General features: G+C 57.1%; 4 protein-coding genes across 4 annotated transcripts; 2 read left to right on the forward strand and 2 right to left on the reverse strand.

Annotated features, from left to right (window-relative positions):
- Positions 1–147: 147 nt before the first annotated feature.
- Positions 148–3,213, reverse strand: BJ171DRAFT_568692 (muts domain V-domain-containing protein). Its single transcript, XM_053113527.1, has 12 exons — positions 3,172–3,213; positions 2,844–3,011; positions 2,692–2,769; positions 2,524–2,640; positions 2,332–2,377; positions 2,101–2,239; positions 1,715–1,946; positions 1,498–1,614; positions 1,231–1,342; positions 1,057–1,146; positions 828–945; positions 148–656 (listed from the first exon to the last, which is right to left on the reverse strand). The coding sequence occupies exons 2-12, from the start codon at positions 3,000–3,002 to the stop codon at positions 533–535; spliced, it is 1,332 nt and encodes a 443-aa protein (XP_052965981.1). The 5' UTR covers positions 3,003–3,011; positions 3,172–3,213; the 3' UTR covers positions 148–532.
- Positions 3,214–5,446: 2,233 nt separating this feature from the next.
- Positions 5,447–10,127, forward strand: BJ171DRAFT_599796 (male sterility protein-domain-containing protein). Its single transcript, XM_053114961.1, has 11 exons — positions 5,447–5,961; positions 6,102–6,161; positions 6,256–6,434; positions 6,525–6,537; positions 6,617–6,695; positions 6,767–6,916; positions 7,030–7,206; positions 7,286–7,614; positions 7,744–9,086; positions 9,248–9,440; positions 9,591–10,127. Exons 1-11 carry the CDS (start codon positions 5,579–5,581, stop codon positions 9,934–9,936), a joined length of 3,252 nt encoding a protein of 1,083 aa, XP_052965982.1. The 5' UTR covers positions 5,447–5,578; the 3' UTR covers positions 9,937–10,127.
- A 3-nt stretch (positions 10,128–10,130) lies between these two features.
- Positions 10,131–11,975, reverse strand: BJ171DRAFT_508633 (uncharacterized protein). Its single transcript, XM_053111317.1, has one exon. It carries the CDS (start codon positions 11,945–11,947, stop codon positions 10,529–10,531), a length of 1,419 nt encoding a protein of 472 aa, XP_052965983.1. The 5' UTR covers positions 11,948–11,975; the 3' UTR covers positions 10,131–10,528.
- Positions 11,976–16,768: 4,793 nt separating this feature from the next.
- On the forward strand, positions 16,769–17,332 carry BJ171DRAFT_424951 (uncharacterized protein; the record flags this gene model as incomplete). The annotated part of the gene is made up of 1 exon (XM_053107692.1): positions 16,769–17,332. The coding sequence occupies one exon, from the start codon at positions 16,769–16,771 to the stop codon at positions 17,330–17,332; it is 564 nt and encodes a 187-aa protein (XP_052965984.1).
- Positions 17,333–18,674: the final 1,342 nt, after the last annotated feature.

An 18,674-nucleotide genomic window follows, 5' to 3' on the forward strand; every position in this document is an offset into this window, starting at 1 on the left:
AACAACAATGGAGCGATCGCTTGGGTGTCAGGGATGCCGAGGTTGATCCATGCAGGGAAATCAAGAGAGACACTGTGGCGGACGCAGAAAACAGACACACACCGGCGGTCCTCGGTGCTTCCAGCGTCTCGGGGAGGCGGGCGAACAGCAGAAACGAGAAGGGGCGGAATGGCGCTGCAGGACGGCTTTTTTGAGGAGATCGGTGGGTTCACAAGCCCACGTGATCATTGTGTGTGTGTGCAGCAACATGAATGCGGTCCTCGGCAATATCACTCGAGATGAATGAGCTCAGGGAGTGTACGATGCACAATTGGGGGTATGACTGTGTTTCCACGACACCCTGAGCGAGTGTCGGTGTCAAATTTGATCCCATAGAGCGGTCAAGTCACTTTGGTCCAGATCGATCGTTCTGAAAGCATCAAGTGCGAGCCGGATTGATTCTGGGTCGTATCCAACTCGGTCTGACCGCGGAACCAAGCATGCTCCTGCGGCCAGGGAATCTGCGACGGATTGGGCTGGAAGAGGCGCGTCATCAGCGGAGTGCGATGCATGAGGCAGCTGAGTCGCTCATACCACGATCCGTGACGCTGCCTGGAAGACCGGCCAACTTGGCGCAGTGAATTCCGCAAGATGACAAAGGAGGGCCGGGTGTGACTCTAGTGTGGGCGAGTCGCAGTTGTCAGCTGCGTTGCAGTACTGGGCTTGGACAGGCAAGAGGTGCATGGGTGCATTTGAGCAACAGCGGGAACAATTATGGTAGCGGCCTGCCGCATCAGAGGCATCAGAAGCATCAGAAGCATCAGAAGCAGGGTCGGCGGCACACACACTTGTACAGATAAACGATTCCTTCGGTTGTCCGAGTCGGGTTCTGCATGATGTGCATGTGATGGCAGCTGACAGAGCCGAGGCTGATTTCGCTTGAAAGTAGGTTCTTGGACATGATTTCTGCGGGCCCCGAGGCACTTTTGCAATGAGCAACTGTCGAGCTCAAGCATCCAAAGTGGCTTTCCCGAAGAATTCGATTGACAGGTGCCTGTCGACGATGATCATACTTGCCGTGAAAGTGGGTGATGGCCACCGCCCGTGGACAGCTTTGGGCTCGTTGTGTCAGGTGCTTCAATATTCCACAAAAGAGTCCGGCCCCATCTACGAGGTTTCGTCCGGCCATCATTGTGAGTTCGCTTACTCCAAGCTTGCTACAGTCTCAGGCGTGGAGCACTTTCGATTTACCGGTGGTCAAGGTGCCCTTTCCAAACTCGTCGATGAGGATCAAGGATCTATGTGTCGAGAGCCTCAGGCACTGCAAAGCCTGGTAGGCATCCAGGAGAAACGAACTGCAGTTCTGGCGGGTTCTTGTCAATCAGTGAACGCTGCCCTTGGTCGCATCATGCTCCAGCCCAACGATTGGATCGTTACGCAGAGCGTTGCCACGGAAAAGAGTCGGGGCCCATTTGAGCACAGAAGTAAAGGGCTGGAGCTCGGCTTTGAACCACTCACTCGACTTTGGCTCTCCCTAGTCTCCATCCGTGTCAAGATTTTGTCGGTGATGCCAATGAGAGCAGCGTCTGCTGGAACAAAGCTTCCGATGTGTGCCATGAATGTGATCAATCCAATCTGTGGGGCAACCAAGAGGAGATTTAGGCGATGAGTGTCTTGGCTACTTTAGAAGAGGCTATCGACACCAATCCAACTGCGGACTCCTCTACACCTGTACCTGGCTCATGTAGACACTCTTTCCTGAAAAGTTGGCACCCATGAGCAGCATTACAGGTGCAGACGCAGGTCTGCCACCGGAAGCGTCCAAGATCGTGCTGTTGCTCACAAAAGTGCCGACGGACTGCTCCAGCAGCGGATGGCGACCGTTGTGGACGACGAGCACAGGGTCGCTGCTAAGCTCAGGCCGGATGTATCCGTATCGCTGTGCAGCCTCTGCCAGGGACATGGCGCTGAGACATCGCCGTCGTTCTCGTTAGCAGAAAACACCGCTATCGAGGCAGCCGAGAATGCCTGGGCAAACTTGAATCTCTGAAAGGCCAGTTTACACATGCCCATTGGCAGGCCGGACATGCACTTTGTCAGTATACCCAGCGACCTGCATACCAGTCAAGCTCGGAGAGTGCTTCGAGAGCCTCGCGCATCGTGTGCTTGTGCACAAGAATGCCGTCTTGTAGAGCCTGGACGACGCGGAGCTCGGAATCGACAATCATGGAGTGCAGATCTCCGACAGAGTCGTCGAGCTCTGCATCCCAGCCAAGTTGTGTTGGTGCACATGCTAGGCCGATGGCTGGTGCGATGTGTTTTGCGCGCTGGTTGCATCCCTTCGCTGGTTACCTCGCATTCTTGGATTCTTGTAGTATCGGAAAGCCTCTGTCTCGAACTGCACCCAAAGGAAATGAGACCGGGTGAAACTAGTCCACAAGTCGATGCTGTCGCATCGATTCCGGGCCACTCGAGCGAAACGTGGGCAGTGCGCTCGGGCTTGGCACTCGCGAATCCAGCATTCGCAGATTTGTCACTACCCACCAGCAGTTCTAGCGTCAGAAGTGACTCGACTTGACCGTCGACTGTCCCCGAGGACGCTGACGCTATCGCAATCAGATAGCCCAGCTGCGTGTGGGACATGAGTGACTCGCACTTATGCTTTGGTTATGTGAAGCAACAGCGGCTCGATCGGACTTGTGGCACACCCACTTGCGGAAAGTATACGACGTTGATGCATGGGGTCGGCCACAGATCCAAACGATCGGTCATCTCGCGGGCGATTTGCGACTGCAGTGAGTCGGGTGAGTCAACTGATGAATGATTCGGGCGAAAGATGCGTAGTTTGTCATGGCCGTCCTCACCAGGAGCTGCTCGAGATTGGAGTATTCAGAGCGCAGCCTGTCTACTTCCTGATCGACACCCGAGCAGATCACAGTGCGTCCCTCGACCTCGGAGGCATCAAAGTCAATAGTTTCGTGGATGGAGAAGAACACGCGGGAGATGGCCTCCTGTTCTATCATCGACGAGATCTGCCGATGGCAGACCAGCGGCGAGTGAGTGGCCGATGAAATCGACGGGTCGAAACGCAAATTGGCTTCCACACAATCGAGGCTTCTATGTGACGACACCTCAGCCTCCTTAATGGATCACTCGTCAGACAGTATGCACTCGGATGCATCCATGGCTCACCGACTCGAAAAATGGTATGCTGCGGTGGTCATGGAGCTTTGCATGTGCTTGGATTGCAGCGAAGCATAGCTTGATGGTGCCAGGACCACTCATCAGCAGGGAGTCACAAGTCTGTGATGCAAACAACGCTCATTTCGCACCTGGGCCAGACTGTGCCACTCCTTATACGCAACTGCTGGGCCGCATAGAGATGCAAGTGCTTTCTGTGTGCCGATTCGTCATCGTCAGAGTGAGTACCGCAAGTACCGCCAGCATCGAATGTGCATACCAGTACTCCCCGAAGCCCGCTCAGCGTCGTCTGCAGGGACTTGAGTGTTTCGCAGTGCTGAGGAGAAGCAAAAAACTCGACCGCCTCCTGGCGGATCGAGATGTCTGTCTGCGAGCAGAGTGGTCGCTGCAGCCACAGTCTCAATCGAGCCTTTCCTTCGGACGACTTGGTGAAATTCAAAAGACCTGTATGATCCAGGGTAGAGCGTAGCAGAGCCGAGCACGATGGGGGCGAGATGAATACTCAAGATCGCAGCTCGATAGCCGCCTATGGGTCATTCTGACGTGATGTCCTGCGGCGCAGAGCAAACCGGTGTCCGGGACAAGTGCTGGAGGCAGTTTCGAGTCTGGACATTCGGCTTCCATCCATGTCGCTCTCGTTCATACCGACCAAACAGTGAGCACTGCTCCTTGGTTTGCTGACTGTGCATATTGGGATGTGTCTCTTCATGGAATACCCGCAATGATCTGGCCAGAGCGGGTGAGCAAGCTGTACCAGAAGCGACACATGCGGCAGAAAGACCAACCTCATAGACTCTTGGCTGATATACATCCATTTTGAGCTGTAACTCCGCATTTACAGGGGTGAGTGGGGAGCAACAAGGTCAGGGACCGGCGCCATCGAATGCAGATGCGAGGCATCCGAGTACCGACACATGGAGTTGTTCAATGGAGTCGATCACGATATCGCTACTCGTGTGGTCCGATTGCCCATCGTTGCGCTGGAAGCGCAGTGAGTGTCTCTTGAGATGGGATATCAATGCCCCAGCAGCTCCTATCTGTCGGTTATGATGGGACGCCGTCGCGATATATGAGGTCCCGTGAGAAACTGGAGTCATAAAGATTACGGACGGCCGAGTGGTTTGCCAACATATCGCACCATGAGCGGCGAGTCGGGTGATACCGTGCCGCCAAGATGAATGGCACGGGCTGAAGTGTCATATGAGTCATCGGGCCCCATCCAAAGGACTGATTCCGGCCTATTGGGCCAGGGCTGGATGCTTGCCAGGACTCGCATGCCGGCGCGGCTATCATATTCTCTAGAAGGGAGAATTTCCAGACGACGTCTCTCCCAGAAGCCAGCGTCCGCTGGTGGAGTGATATGTGCTCGATCAGTGACAGTGAGAGATGCATGTCTGAAGGTACGACGGTCGGGTGATCGACACAGCGACCCTGTCACTCATCGATGGGGAGTGGGGAGCGGGAGTGCTCTATCGATGCGACGTCCGCCGGAAAGGTATCTCACCTATTCCGCATCTGAGCTGCTCGACATATCTCGCCGCCGAGCTTCCCTGGCACACCAATATCAACTCTGGGTCAATCTGGTTGAGGACTGAGCCGATCCAGACGAGGATACATGGGTTCGGGCAGGGCAAAGGACGAACCGGTGCCCAGCGTCAGAAAGTGTGGATGGGTCGACCCACGATCGACGGTGAATCAGAGGCCTCGGAACAATGGCAGTTCCGGGGCGAGCAACTGCGGGAGTCTACCGGTGCAGCCGACCGTGCCATGGTCGTCTTCATTCATATCCTCCATCAACGAGAGCGTGCGAGTGCGGTGGTTGAAGCAAGCGGCCCCGACTCGACCCCCCTGGCGATGGAGGCTCAGTGCCACTGCATCCTCGTCGATGGCGGTACCCTCGGGATCTGACATACGCAGACGGGCGGCTTGCGAGAGGCAGTGCCCAAGCACAGATCGTGCAAAGGAGCGACCCTTGCCTGGATGGGTCTGCAGGGGATGGCCTCCAGGCTGATGGCCTTGAGCCATCGGGGCAGCTGAGTGAGTCACAGGCGGGTCTGGCAAAGAGCGGCAGCGTCACAAGGCCAATGTTTTCCTTCGACCTGCGGCCCATTGGTCCAGCTGGTTGACTGCAGTGCGGGAAAGAGCGAGCGGCATGAGCAATCAGAGTTTGTCAAAGAAAAAAGCCGCAGGTCTTGTCTGCGGATGCCCGGCGTGCGCACTCCAAGTGAGTCCATTTTCAGCGATGCTTGGTATCACTCGTCGGTCCCAAACAGAATGAGTTTCAAAATAGCAACGCCTATATAGACCCATCGGCAGCCACCGGACTCCTCGCCGCGACCACCACCACCGCCATCACCACCGCTTCGAGCACAGCCCATTCGCTGCCTAGCGACCAAATATGCCCAAGTCCACTGAGCTCGCCACGATGCCAACGAGAACGTCTTCGGTTGAGACCCTTTGCAACGAGGATCCAGGCGAGAGCCTCCTGTCCCAGCCAAAACCCGCTCAACCAGCCCCCGCCTTTGGTCCGTGGCTTCACCCGGTGGAGTGTCTCATCAACACAGCCCGAGACGAGCCCAAGACCCCCATGATCAACACTTATGAGAATGGCACTCCAAAGCTCTATACCTATCTTCAGGTTTGGGAGATTGCGTTCTCGCTTGCACAGAAGCTCAAGCTCCTTCCGGGCTGGAACGACGAGGGCCACGACGTCATCGGCACCAACTGCGAGACCGAAGCGCACTGGCTCTTCTATTCGTTTGCCGTCTGGATGCTTGGAAAGTAGGTAGTGCGATTGCAACGGGAGCTTCAGTGACGAGTGAGCATACACATAAACCCTGCGACCCGCTCTCCAAGCCGGATCCCAGTCTCCGTAATCATCGGGCGATGCAGCATCTCATGTGTTTTGCTTGCATCCGCAGGAAAACGATCAATTTCGCACCCAACCTTCCTGGACATGCTCGCAGCGTCATTTGTCAGAGGTTTGTTTCAAGGAGCGAGTTATGCGGATGACGAGCAACTTGGGTCGGCCGCAGTGACTGTGTCTCTGGCGAAACTAACAAGGGTGTATCGCAGATATGCTGTCAAGTACATTCTCTACCATATGATCGAGCCGGGCAAGACAGAAGGCGTGATGGCTTTAGACGCCTCATTGCTCTTGGAGCCCGGTACCGCACCTGCACCCACACCTTCTATCGAAGCATGCGAGCCTCTGGATGAGTTTGTTACCTACATATGCACCTCCGGCACGACTGGTAAGTGCCACCTTGCCTGCGAGTCTCCTGAGTGAGCAGACTTCAGTACTGAGTAAGCCGGTTTTCTGATCATCTCGTCCGACTCGACAGGCGTTCCGAAGACGTAAGTGAACGGGCAAATGATTTGGGCTGACATGATTTACCCATACTGAATCGTGCGGGCTATTCGATTCCCTCACCAGATACAAGTATTCTCACTTTGGGGCGATAACCACCCGTGCTTCTGTTGGCTTGACTTACTGTCGCGTAGGATTGACGCAGGTTGGTTTCGCTCGTCCTCTCGGACTCACTGTGTCTCTGGACGGCAGCTGACGATGATTCCATACACCCAGGGGCCGTCTTTCTTGGGAACGTTTGGCTTTTGCATGGGTGCCCTGAATGTGAAGGGATCTCTCTGGTTTCCGAAGCCAAGCCAGAACCAGCTGGATCGAGTGTTGAGTGTCATCGAGCTGTTGAATGATGGCCTCGAGTTCATGTTCATGGTGAGTATGCACTGCCGCTACCCGACGGCAGCTATGGCCTGTGCTGAAGCGCACTAGAATACGAGCACATCTGCTGGAAAAGTGTGTAAGCTGATGACCATTTCCGCCGGTAGCCTCCGTCATTTGTGAGAATGGTCTTTGGGATTGCTCAGTCGATCAACGCCGAAATCAAATGGGAAAACGTCAAAAGAGTCGTTATGGGCTCGGAGCTCGTACCTGTCTCGTTGTTCGATCAAGCAAAACAACTGTGTCCAAATGCTGAAATGCAGTCAGCATACGCATCGAGTGAGGTACGGTACAGTCGGCAATTGGCTCGAAAAGACCCAGGAGCATGGCGCACGCAGACTTACCAGATGCGGACAATATCAGTCGGCTGTAATAGGTGCTTCGGCATTTCTGAGGCTGATCCCATCCGAGCCCACTCCGGAGAAGTTGGTCTACAAGCTGGCCAAGCCTGGCGTTCGCTGTCTCCTCTTTGACGAGGAAGGCAACATTGTCGACCAGAGTGTCTCCAAGAGTGGTGTGCTCGTTCTGGCTGTCGACAAGGATGACCCCATCAAGGACCATCCCAACTTCACCACCGCCGATCCGAATGACAAGCTCGCCTCGTTCGGCTTCCTCGAAGATGGCTCACCTCGAATCTGCACCATGGACTGGGTCGAGATGGTTGGCGAGAACCAGTTCACTGTCGTCGGAAGGTGATCAATGGCCGGGTGTTGCATCTCTCATTGATGGCGAGTGCACATCTGGTACCCTGAGGACACATCCAACCACTGCATCCCGAGTACTCACGCCATCCATTCCCTCACTTCACACCATCACTCCAGATTCGACCAGAAGATCAAGGTCAACGGCGTCTATGTCGACCTCAACGCCCTCGAGGAGCTGGCCAACGAAAACATGTCCAAGGTCATCTCGGACTGCACCTTCATCCAGACCTCCGAGAAGAAGATCGTGATGCTCTTTGTCCGCAGAAGCGGCTCTGAGGTCAACCCCACTCCTGCCGAGCTTCTGCAGCTGACCGAGGACATGTTTGCGCTGACAAACGTCGCCAAGTTCCCGATCCACAACTGCTTCGAGCTCGACGAGTTCCCCTTCAACGACTCGGGCAAGCGCGACCTCAAGAAGCTCAGGCGCATCGCCGAGAATGTCGATCAGTTCGGCAAGTCGGTCGAGTACCCTCGTTTGAAACTCGCCAACACTCCCCTGTCCCGCACTGCCGCCAAGATCTCCACACTTGGAAGCCAGATCATCGACATTGCCGCCCTCGACGGCCGCAACTACTACATCGGCGGCGTCGGCTTTGACTCGCTGAGTGTCGGTCGTCTGGCCCTCGCCATCAAGGACGAGTTCAATGTCGAGATATCGCCTCTGATCCTCCTGTCGAACGGAATGACACCGACTGATGTCGCCCAGCTGGTTGTCGACATCCTCGACGACAAGCCCCTCATTCCCCCGACTGTTGATCTGGCTGCCGAGGCCGCCAAGCTCGACGATGCGAGTGTGACGGCCGAGGGTCTTCCTCCGTTTGTCTATCCCAAGGACCCTCGCGGCATCGTCCTGACCGGTGCCACTGGCTTCCTCGGTGCCTTCCTGGTCTTTGAGCTGGCCCACAAGTTCCCTCGGGCCAAGATCTACTGCCTGGTCCGAGCCAAGGACGAGCAGGTGGCTGTCGAGCGCATCATCAGCACGGCTCAGAAGCTGGTCCTCGATCCGAGCCAGAGAGCCTTCCTCGACCACAACCTCAAGTCTCGACTCGTTGGACTGTGCGGCAACCTGTCGCAGGACAAGTGGGGACTCTCGGACGAGCGATGGAAGGAGATCAGCGAGGAGACCGACACGATTGTCCACAACGGCGCCGAGGTCCACTGGCTGTTTGACTATGACAGACTCAGGGGACCCAACGTCCTCGGCACGACGACGGCCCTGAGACTGGCCACAACCCACCACCTGAAGCCGCTGCACTACATCTCGACCATCGGCACGATCCCGATGGCCAAGAAGGCAGACAAGCCGCTCGAGGAGAAGATCTACTCGGCCTGGAACATCTCTGGCGGGTATGGCCAGACCAAGTGGGTCTCTGAGCAGCTGGTCAACAAGGCACGATCGAGGGGAGTGCCGGTGACGATCATTCGCCCAGCCGTCATTGCTGGCGACAGCCATTACGGAGGTGAGTCGAATGTGGTGTGGTGTGGTGTGGTGTGGTGTGGTGTGGTGGAAATGTCTCATTCATTCCCACGGACTGGCCATGAATCGATGGTCTCGATTGCCGAGTGCCACTCACCCACCAATTGACACCAACTGACACCTTCACACCCTCCATCGCTCCAGTGTCCAACTCTGATGACTACATCTGGCGATATGTCAAGGGATGCATCCAGCTTGGTGTTGCTCCCTCGCACGCCACTCCTGTCACGATGACCATGGATCCCGTCGACCATGTTGCCAAGGTGGTTGCCGAGATTGCCGGCTCGGAGGAGTCCCTGTCCAAGTTTGTGTTTCACATCAGCGACTCGGAGCACAGGTGAGGAATGTGTGGAGTGCGATGTGGTATGATGGTGTGCGATATGGTGGGAAGTGCGATGTGATATGGTGTGGTGTGGTGTGTTGTGAATGGTGGATCCTGACTCTGATTACTCACTCACTCACTCACTCACTCACTCACTCGCCACAGTGTCCTCACTGAGACCCGGCTGTTTGAGATTGTCAGGAACCATGGCTGGCCGATCCTGTTCGAGACCCGCGAGCAGTTCAAAGAGGCCTTCCACTCCCATCCCGCCGTCGAGAGCAACGCCCTGTTCCCGCTCATGCACATGATGATGGACATGTCCTTCAAGATCGACAACGCCAACACCCGCTCGATCTACCCGGCGCCGTGTCCCTCGCTGGAGGAGGTTGTCGAGAAGTGTCTCAACTATCTGCACCACGTTCGCTTCTTGGGTGATCCCCTGGACCCGTCTTCGTCCTTCAAGATCAAGTATCCCGAGACCAGCGCGGCCACCCGCACAGGGCGCAATTGATTTGTGAGCGTTGATCGCTCGTCTGTGCCAGTCACTTGGCCCAAGTCATTCCACGTCCCTCGAGTCCGATGTTGGCTCCATATGCAGCCTCTGCCAAGAATCGATTGTGAGACTGAGCTCCGTGGTGTCTAACTGTTCTGCAAGCGGCTGCCACACGGCGTGTTAATACACATTACTGTATATTTCAAGGTTTCCCATGTCTCCTTCCATGTCTCCTTCCATGTCTCCTTCCATGTCTGTCCAGATTTCGTCCATATCTACTGCCGTTGGTTCACCTGCGAGGATAGATCGATTGATGGCTCTGCATCAGAATAGCGCCGATTCGCGCCGCCGAACCGTGGTAAGATATGCGATGCCAAGTCGCTGATCCAGAATCTGGAGGCTGGATAGCAAATCGTTCTGGGATCAATCCTAAAGGGACATGGCTCCGCTTCCGACAGAGCAACGAATTGCCAGAGCCACTGAGATCGTGCCGGGTAACGGTGCAATGCCGTCAGCACGATTGCGTCAGTGGCAAAATCCAACCGAAGGATCCGACACACTTGTCGAGGCGATCGACAGATCGATGTTGCGTCGCCGAGTCACAGGCTTTCTACGATCGGATGCGTTCGGGGTGAACCGAGCTCGCCCAGGCGATCAGGGCTTTTGGCGGGTGGTAGCGCAGCGGACCCACGGCAGCGTTGTACCATCGCAGGGCATTTTGAGGGTCATTGCGGGCGATATAGGTGGCAACAACGAGGAAGATGCAGTCGTGCAGCCACAGTTTGGAGAGTCGCAGGTGTGTGTAGAGCTCCGTGACTCGGTCAATGTCCCCCTTCCGGGCATAGTGCTCCATGAGATGGTAAAAAGTACTGGAGAGCGGCTGAATGCCGGCGAGCCACAGACCCCTTGGAGCCACGCCCTCGGGGTCGTCGACAAAGTCGTCCGAATCCTCGTCCAGATTGGCAAACGGATCAAAGAGCGCCCGGGTGCGGGCTTCGTCAAGAGTGTGGCCAAACATGGCTTGACTGAGCGTCGCGTTGCGCTTGATGAGGGCAGCAAAGTGCGATTCGGCGACCTCTGGCTTGTTGTTCAGCAGGGCCGAATGGATGATGGCGTCGTAGCTCTCCAGACGTGGCTGCAGCGCCGGATCGCTGCTGGACTTGGCCAGGCTGGAAAACAGCTCCTCGGATGCAGCATGATCTCCGAGATATCCGTACGCCCGGATGGTGGCATCCTGGACAACGCTGGCAGGGTCGGAGCGCAGTCGAGCAAACTGCCGCTGGAGATCCTCGACGGCCTTCCTGTTGCCAGCTTTGGCGTATCCGGCAATCATGATGGCCCAGTGATCAGGCTGGGCCTCGGAGCATGGCAGCTCGGACCACATCTCGTGCCACAACGAGTGGGCGGCTTCGAGTTGGCCATCATGCACAAGCGACTGCATCAGCAGGGCAAATGACCGGCTGTTGGGCTTGTTGCCGTGCTCGTAGATTTTGCGGAAGGCCCCGGCGAGACGAGGGAGATCGTTTTGGTTTCGGAGATGGCACATGAGCACATAGTTGTGATCGCGGATATCGGGCCGGTGGTACTGGCAGAGAGTTGCAAAGGCGCGGTCGGCCTGGATGGCGGCAAGCCTCGGTCGGCTATGGCGGGTGAGATATCCAAGCAACGTGGTGTGATCGTCGGCGCTGAGAAGATTGAGCTTTTCCTCGAGACGCATGGCCGAATAGGTCTGCCAGGCATTTTTCGGGCGGTTGAAGCGGAAGCAGTCGTGGAGGACGTTGCGATCGGGGTTGAGGATCTTGTAGTCTTTCCCGCGATTGACAATCTCGACGGGGTTGTGTTGGTCGGCCGCGAAGGGAAACAGCCTGCACAGCGAGTCGGCAAACTGCGGAATCTGGATGACGGTCGAGCTGGAATGTGCGAGTCTGCTTGTGGGAACCAGCATGGGCACCGGCGAGGCTGAGAGAGCGAATCGGCCCGCGAGCAGTGGCCGGGACGTCTCGGGCCAGCGGCGGCCAGTGCGGATCATGACGATGCAGAATACGATGGGAACGAACGCAATCAAATGCATCAGGGACGGAGGAATGAAGCAAAATGGGAGATGGCGATGGACGGCTGCGTGGCGCAGGCGTAGCTGCGCATGTCGTGACACGCATGGATCGAGTGGCTGGATCGAGTGAGCGGGTGGATGGATCCGGAGCCGTGGCGCAGTGTCCCCTTTGGGCCGCCTTCAGCCACCAGAATCGCACAGGTTTCATGGCGCCCATGGCAAAACGAAAGGCTGCTTGTCGCCACAATCCATGCGACGGCGACACAGGTCGCTGGGGGGCGGGCGGAGATGGCGGCCGAGATATAAAACCACGGCAGGCCGGCCCTCGCCTTCCCCCGGCCTCTTCACCGCAGTCCAACCCGCCGTCGTCGAACCACTATGAAGGTCCTTGTCCTGCTCGCCTCGGCTCTCGCCGCGACCGCCGTCAATGCTGCCTACATTCCTCCCTATGGTTCGTGGTGGGCTCGGTGGTGGGCTCGGTGGTGGGACTTTGTGGTGTACTTTGCCGTAGCTGCTGAAGTGAATGTCGTTGTGGAAGTCTGTTTCAGTGGATATGCTGGCGAGGTTGTTCCAGTGTTTGCGATATCTCACCCACGCGTCCATCTCACACATCCATCTCACACATCCATCTGCCAACAAGCAGGCAGCTCCAGCGTCGCCGTCTCATCGGTCACTCCCAGCTCGGCCAGCTCGGCCATCTCGGCCACGGCCACTGCGACCTTGACTGCTTCGTCCCCCGCCGTCACCAAGAGCAAATGCCACAAGCCTTCCCAGGGTTCCTCGAGCGTTCATGTTTCTTACTCTGCTCATCCTTCCCAGAGTGCTCACTCCTCCCACTCTGCCCATCCTTCCCAGAGTGCTCATCCTTCCCAGAGTGCTCATCCTTCTCAGAGTGCTCACTCCTCCCACTCTGCCCATCCTTCTCAGAGTGCTCATCCTTCTCACTCTGCTCATCCTTCCCAGAGTGCCCATCCTTCCCAGAGTGCTCACTCCTCCCACTCTGCCCATCCTTCCCAGAGTGCTCACTCCTCCCACTCTGCTCATCCCTCTCACTCTGCCCATCCTTCCCAGAGTGCTCATCCTTCCCAGAGTGCCCATCCTTCCCAGAGTGCTCATCCTTCCCAGAGTGCTCACTCCTCCCACTCTGCCCATCCTTCTCAGAGTGCTCACTCCTCTCACTCTGCTCATCCCTCTCACTCTGCCCATCCTTCCCAGAGTGCTCATCCTTCCCAGAGTGCCCATCCTTCCCAGAGTGCCCATCCCTCTCACTCTGCCCATCCTTCCCAGAGTGCTCACTCCTCCCACTCTGCCCATCCTTCTCAGAGTGCTCATCCTTCTCACTCTGCCCATCCTTCTCAGAGTGCTCACTCCTCTCACTCTGCCCATCCTTCTCAGAGTGCTCACTCCTCTCACTCTGCTCATCCTTCTCACTCTGCCCATCCTTCCCAGAGTGCCCATCCCTCTCACTCTGCCCATCCTTCTCAGAGTGCTCACCCCTCCCATTCTGCCCATCCTTCCCAGAGTGCTCATCCTTCCCACTCTGCCCATCCCTCTCACTCTTCCCACCCTGCCCACACCAGTTCCGCTCTTCGCCCTTAGATCCGCGACTTGTCTATGATATACGCACGATGCTAAACTGCAACTGGAATCGTCTATGAATCTTACTTTCTCTTCTCTAACACCCTATGAATCCTGCTCGATAACGCTCCTTCGTTTAGTACTCTTTCTGGTCGTTAATCCAACCTGACGGAGCGACAGGATCTTATCCTGTTGACTATTTGGTACAATAAAAACATATTTACTTTCCCTAACGAATAGAGTCGCTGCCTGAATCGATTGTGCTGGTTGTTCGTCCAGTGTTGGCAACTGACATGCCTTGACAGATGCGCTCACCAAGTCGCCCCTCATCCACAGCGGCCAAGCCTTTGTTGGGCGTCTCGGGATCTGGCTTTGTGATGGGATATCCCCGTAACAAGCCCACCCTCTGTGCCTCTTGTGGCCAGCCAGCCTTTCTTTTTCCGGAGGCGGCGGATGGCTCTGGGGCAGAGCTGCGACAAAAGATACGCCCAAGATCCACCACTTGTGGATATCGAATTGCGATCATCCCACCGCGCCACCACCACCACCACCACCACCACCACCACCGGTCCACAGGATCGTCTGTCGCCCTTGGTTGGCTTTTTGGGTGGATGGCGACTTGCCCATGCCAGCCTTCCCCGTTGGCCCAAATTTGCTGATCGCGGGGAAACGGTGGCCGGAGCGAGAGGGGCATTGGCCAAGCCAACGACATTGGCCGAGCCATGGGCATGGCAGCCCGAGCCGACCATGTCTCCCTCCGAGCAGTGTGCATGCTGGGCCGTTGCAGTGCTCTCGGATGCGCACCTTCGCCATCGCCCGCCCGTCCAACACAACCATGCGACTGCGACTGCGACAGCCCAAGCCGCATTCTCAATGTCGGTTTCGACCGGCGCCGCAGCGACCCCGCCTGCTGCTGATCCTTCGCCCGCTGCGCCTCCTGGCTTCCTGCCCGACTTGATCAACCCGACTTGATCAGACCTCACCGCCAGCCATCGCAAACCAACCATCGCAACCAGCCCGGCTTGAATCCAATCGAGTCAGCGCTCGGGCGTCGTTCTTCTGCCCAAACATTCTGTCGGCAGCCCCACACTGCTCCCACTGCCCTCGTTCGATCGCACCCCAACGATCCTGCCGCTCAACCCACCCAGCCTTAACATGGATGATTTATTCGTAATCGATCGCTTGGGCGACCCCACTGTTGTGGCAGACCAGCTGCAGACCATCCCCGCAGGCCTGCCACAGCCGAAACGGCACTCGAAAGCCAAGGGCGGCAAAGCAAACACCGTTGCAACCCCAGCTATCCAGCCGCCCTCGCAAGCTTCCTCCTCCAGAGCCAGTTCCAAAGGCAAAGCTAAGCCTCCCATCGGAGGCTCCAGCAGAGCCTCAAGCACAGTCGCCCTGCCGCAGAGGCAAGCATCCGCATCTGATGACTTTGTACCCCTCAATTCGAAGAGAGAGGGCGGCAAGTTTGACTCCCGAAATGTCCAAGCCGACGCTGGCCGATCCAGTTCCGGCTTGAGCAGCAGGCCCAAACCCCAAGCACGTCCCATCGGCTCCAGCATCGACCGGGTCCGACACCAGCAGCCGGACCGTTCGCTCGGGTATAGCGACGAAGCGGGCAACCGAAGCGGCTCCGATCCAGTCCGTGGCAAGCCGCCCAGCCCACAGACCTCTGGTCGCACTCAGAACAATCCCAGACACAAACCCCGCAACAACCAAAAGCGGAATCAAAAGTTGCGAGATCGCCAACGGAACACTGGCTTTGCCCCCGGTGACGGCCCCGGCTTTGTCTTCATCGACGACGACGATGACAACCATATCGGTCATATCGGCCATGGCGGTCGATACGAAGTTGTTGATCTGCAAGGCCGCACTCTGTCTCGCAACGCCTTTGCCGGTCTCGAGCACGATGCAGATAGCGCACCAGGAGAAGGCCATGGCCGGAAGCAAAAGGCTGCGGCTCTTTCCGACCAGCAGCCCGTCGCATCCCACGCCCAGCAATCGGGGTCTCCGCACGAAGCGGGTCGCCATTCTCAGACAGCCAAGGGCCACAAACAGCAGCCTGCCGACTGGAAGCAACAAAAACAGCAGAAGCTAAAGCAGCAAAAGCAGAAAGCCAAATCCAAGTGGAAGAAGCACCCCAGCTATCGCGCCGAATCCGACGTGGACTCGGACGAAATGGCAGTCATGCTGGATTACATGGCGAACATATCAGATGACAACGACTTTACGCTATCTCACAACGCTGCACTCGCGTCATTGTCGATGCCCCAGGGCGACGGAGAAGGCTCCGGCAAGGAAGAGTCAGGCACGTTTGAACAATATTACCAAATCAACAATTTGCTGCTGGACGACCTGGACATGGAGCTGGACGACCAGGGCGTGTTCCAATACCGGGACACGGACGAGGAGCTCGAAGATGCTACTAGTGGCCAGGACGAAATAGAAGCCTCGGGCGATGTGCTGGCCCTGGGTAGCGCGTCGGTCATTGATGGCGCTGATGTTGATAACGAAGCCGACGAAGACGTTGGCACCGACCTCGAGGATAATCAAGGCATTAAACCCAGTGGTGAAGTCACTGACGAAGACGATGGCGACCTCGAGTCGGTAGACGCCAGCGACATACCCACGGAAATGAACAGCGGCGCTCATGCTTTCGAAACTGAAGATGGGGATAGCGACGGCAGCGACGACAAGGTCACCAATGATGACATTGACGACGACGATGACGACGATGACGACGATGACGACGATGACGATGACGATGACGATGACGATGACGATGACGACGATGACGGCGATGTTGACGATGACTCGGTCTACAACCAGCGGCTCATGGCATCGCTCTCATACGATGCTGCAGGCTTTGATCGTGACAACGAAGAGACCTTCATTGCGCAGGATCGATTCTTTGCAGGTGGCCCCTCGAAGTGGACTCGCGCAAGTGACGACGATGACCTGGATGCCTATGAGCTCGAGAAAAAGTTCCGCGAGGTGTTGCGCGGCAAGTTCCCAAGACATGGTGACCCTCGTCTGCCGTCTCCCGACCAACCCAGCAAGAGCAAGAGCAAGCGCCGAAAGGCTCTCAAACAAGAGCGCAAGGACAAGCGTGCGCTGAAGGCGGAGCGGCGGCTGGAGATGCAGCAACAGGTCGAAGCCATGATGCGGGCCCTCAAGGGCAAGAAAGGCAGCCAACACGCCATCGACCTCAAGGCTGCAAACATGCTCCGGCGCTGCAACCAGCAAATTCACGACTTTGTCGTCGATCCCGATGGGTTCCTCAGCATTCCATTGGCACCCATGCCGGCCGCCATGCGCACCCTCGTCGCTCGGATGGCCAAGCACTACGGTATCGGGGTCAAGGCGCGAGGCAGCGGCCAACGCAAGCTCACAATCCTGTGCCGCAACCGAAGCAGTCGTGTGCCCGAAAACTGGAAAACGATTGCCGACCGCGTAATCGAGCAGTCTGGCGGCATCATGACTGGCAATGTCCAGACTTTTGGCGGCAAAGGCGGCAAGGGCAAGGGAGTCCGCTCCAAGAAGGACTCTGTCCACACCAAAGCTGCCCAGAGACGAAGCGGCGGTGGCGGGGGTGCTGATGACTCCACCAAGCCGGCTGCTGGAACTGTTGTCGGTCAGGATGCTGCTCCCGTCGGAGGAATCGGCGAAAAGATGCTGCTGGCGATGGGCTGGCGACATGGCCAGTCGCTGGGCACAACGGGCGAAGGCATCACACAGCCGGTGCAGGCGGTCGTGCGAGCCAAGTTTGCGGGCCTGGGAACGTGAAACTGCTGCCAAGGCCGGCCGGATGCATCCGAGGACGTCCCATCGGGTTTGGAGAGGTGCGACCGTACTTTCATCGAGGATATCCCTCGGGGCACTCGAGCTATGGATCGCTCGCACTCGACAGACCCGGCGGCGGCAGTGTCTATTGCTCTCCAGGGCTTTTGACGGTGCGTGCTGTCTGATGGCTCTGACATTGCTGTCGCTCCACGACGACTTTCTCCCACCGACCCAAGAGCCGGCCTGCGCTCTCGCACCGGACACTGGGTTGGGTGAGCCCGCACAGGGCGCAGTACATCAGAGACAAATGCTCGCGATGCAGCTTTCCCGTATCGCAATACAGCTTTGCCCATTCGTATCAGCAGTTATGCAGCGCTGGTCCGTAGATCACTAGCAAGAGTGCAGGGATAGCAATGATCCCACTGCTTGCCTCGCCATAACCCGATGCGATCACGCCGGGAAAACCGCAGGATGCAGCAGCTCGCCGACTCACCGCCATCAGAACCAGTCAGTGGAAGCGCGATGGTCATGGCCATCCACCGCACTCTGCTCATAGTCTCGCTGTTAGTGCCAGGTACAATGGAACTGAAAGTGCACTCCGAAGCTGTAGCACAGGGGTCAAGCGAGGGAACAAAACCGTGCTATTACACTTTATTCAGAAAAAAACGGGACAATATAGCCGTTTCCATGAACATGTAGTATGTGCTGTGCTTGCGTCTAGCAAAGCCACAAGAAATAAAAACAGATCACTTTGGCAGCCTCCGAGTGAAGACCACCGGTCGCTCTCCGATCTCCACAATCGACCTGCATACTGTGATCATGTTGCGCGCCGCATTGACGTCGCGATTCCACACTGTCCGGCAGCTGGGATTCTTGCAGCTCCTGACAAAGTGGGAATTCGCAACACTGGGCGCATCGAGTCCTTCCAACCGAACTGGCTCCAGGCACTTGGAGCACACTTGCGAGGTGTTGAACTCGTTCGTCGAGGCCACCTTGGCGCTTCCATGATGGTGATTGGGACGGCGTCGGTGGTGCTCGAATTGCTCAAAGTACCGAGCAAACCGCTGCCTCCGAGGGCTGGATGCATAGCCCTTGCCCTGCCGCCATGATGCATTGCCAAAGGCGATGACCACATCGGTCCGTATCGGGGCGTGCCTCAGGACGGCCTTGCACATCTTGTCGACGGCCACTTGGCGCCTCTTGTGGCCCGTGAAGCGATGGTGACGGGCCTTCTTGCCAAGGTGGAAGTCGAGCTGCACCCGAAGCTCCGGTCGCAGGACATGGGTGAGATGGACCTTGAAAGCCTCCGAGGACGACACCTTGGGCGAGGGAGTGGTCGACATCC

Source organism: Polychytrium aggregatum (assembly GCF_025602895.1).
Source record: "Polychytrium aggregatum strain JEL109 chromosome Unknown BJ171scaffold_22, whole genome shotgun sequence".
Lineage (NCBI taxonomy): Eukaryota > Fungi > Chytridiomycota > Chytridiomycetes > Polychytriales > Polychytrium > Polychytrium aggregatum.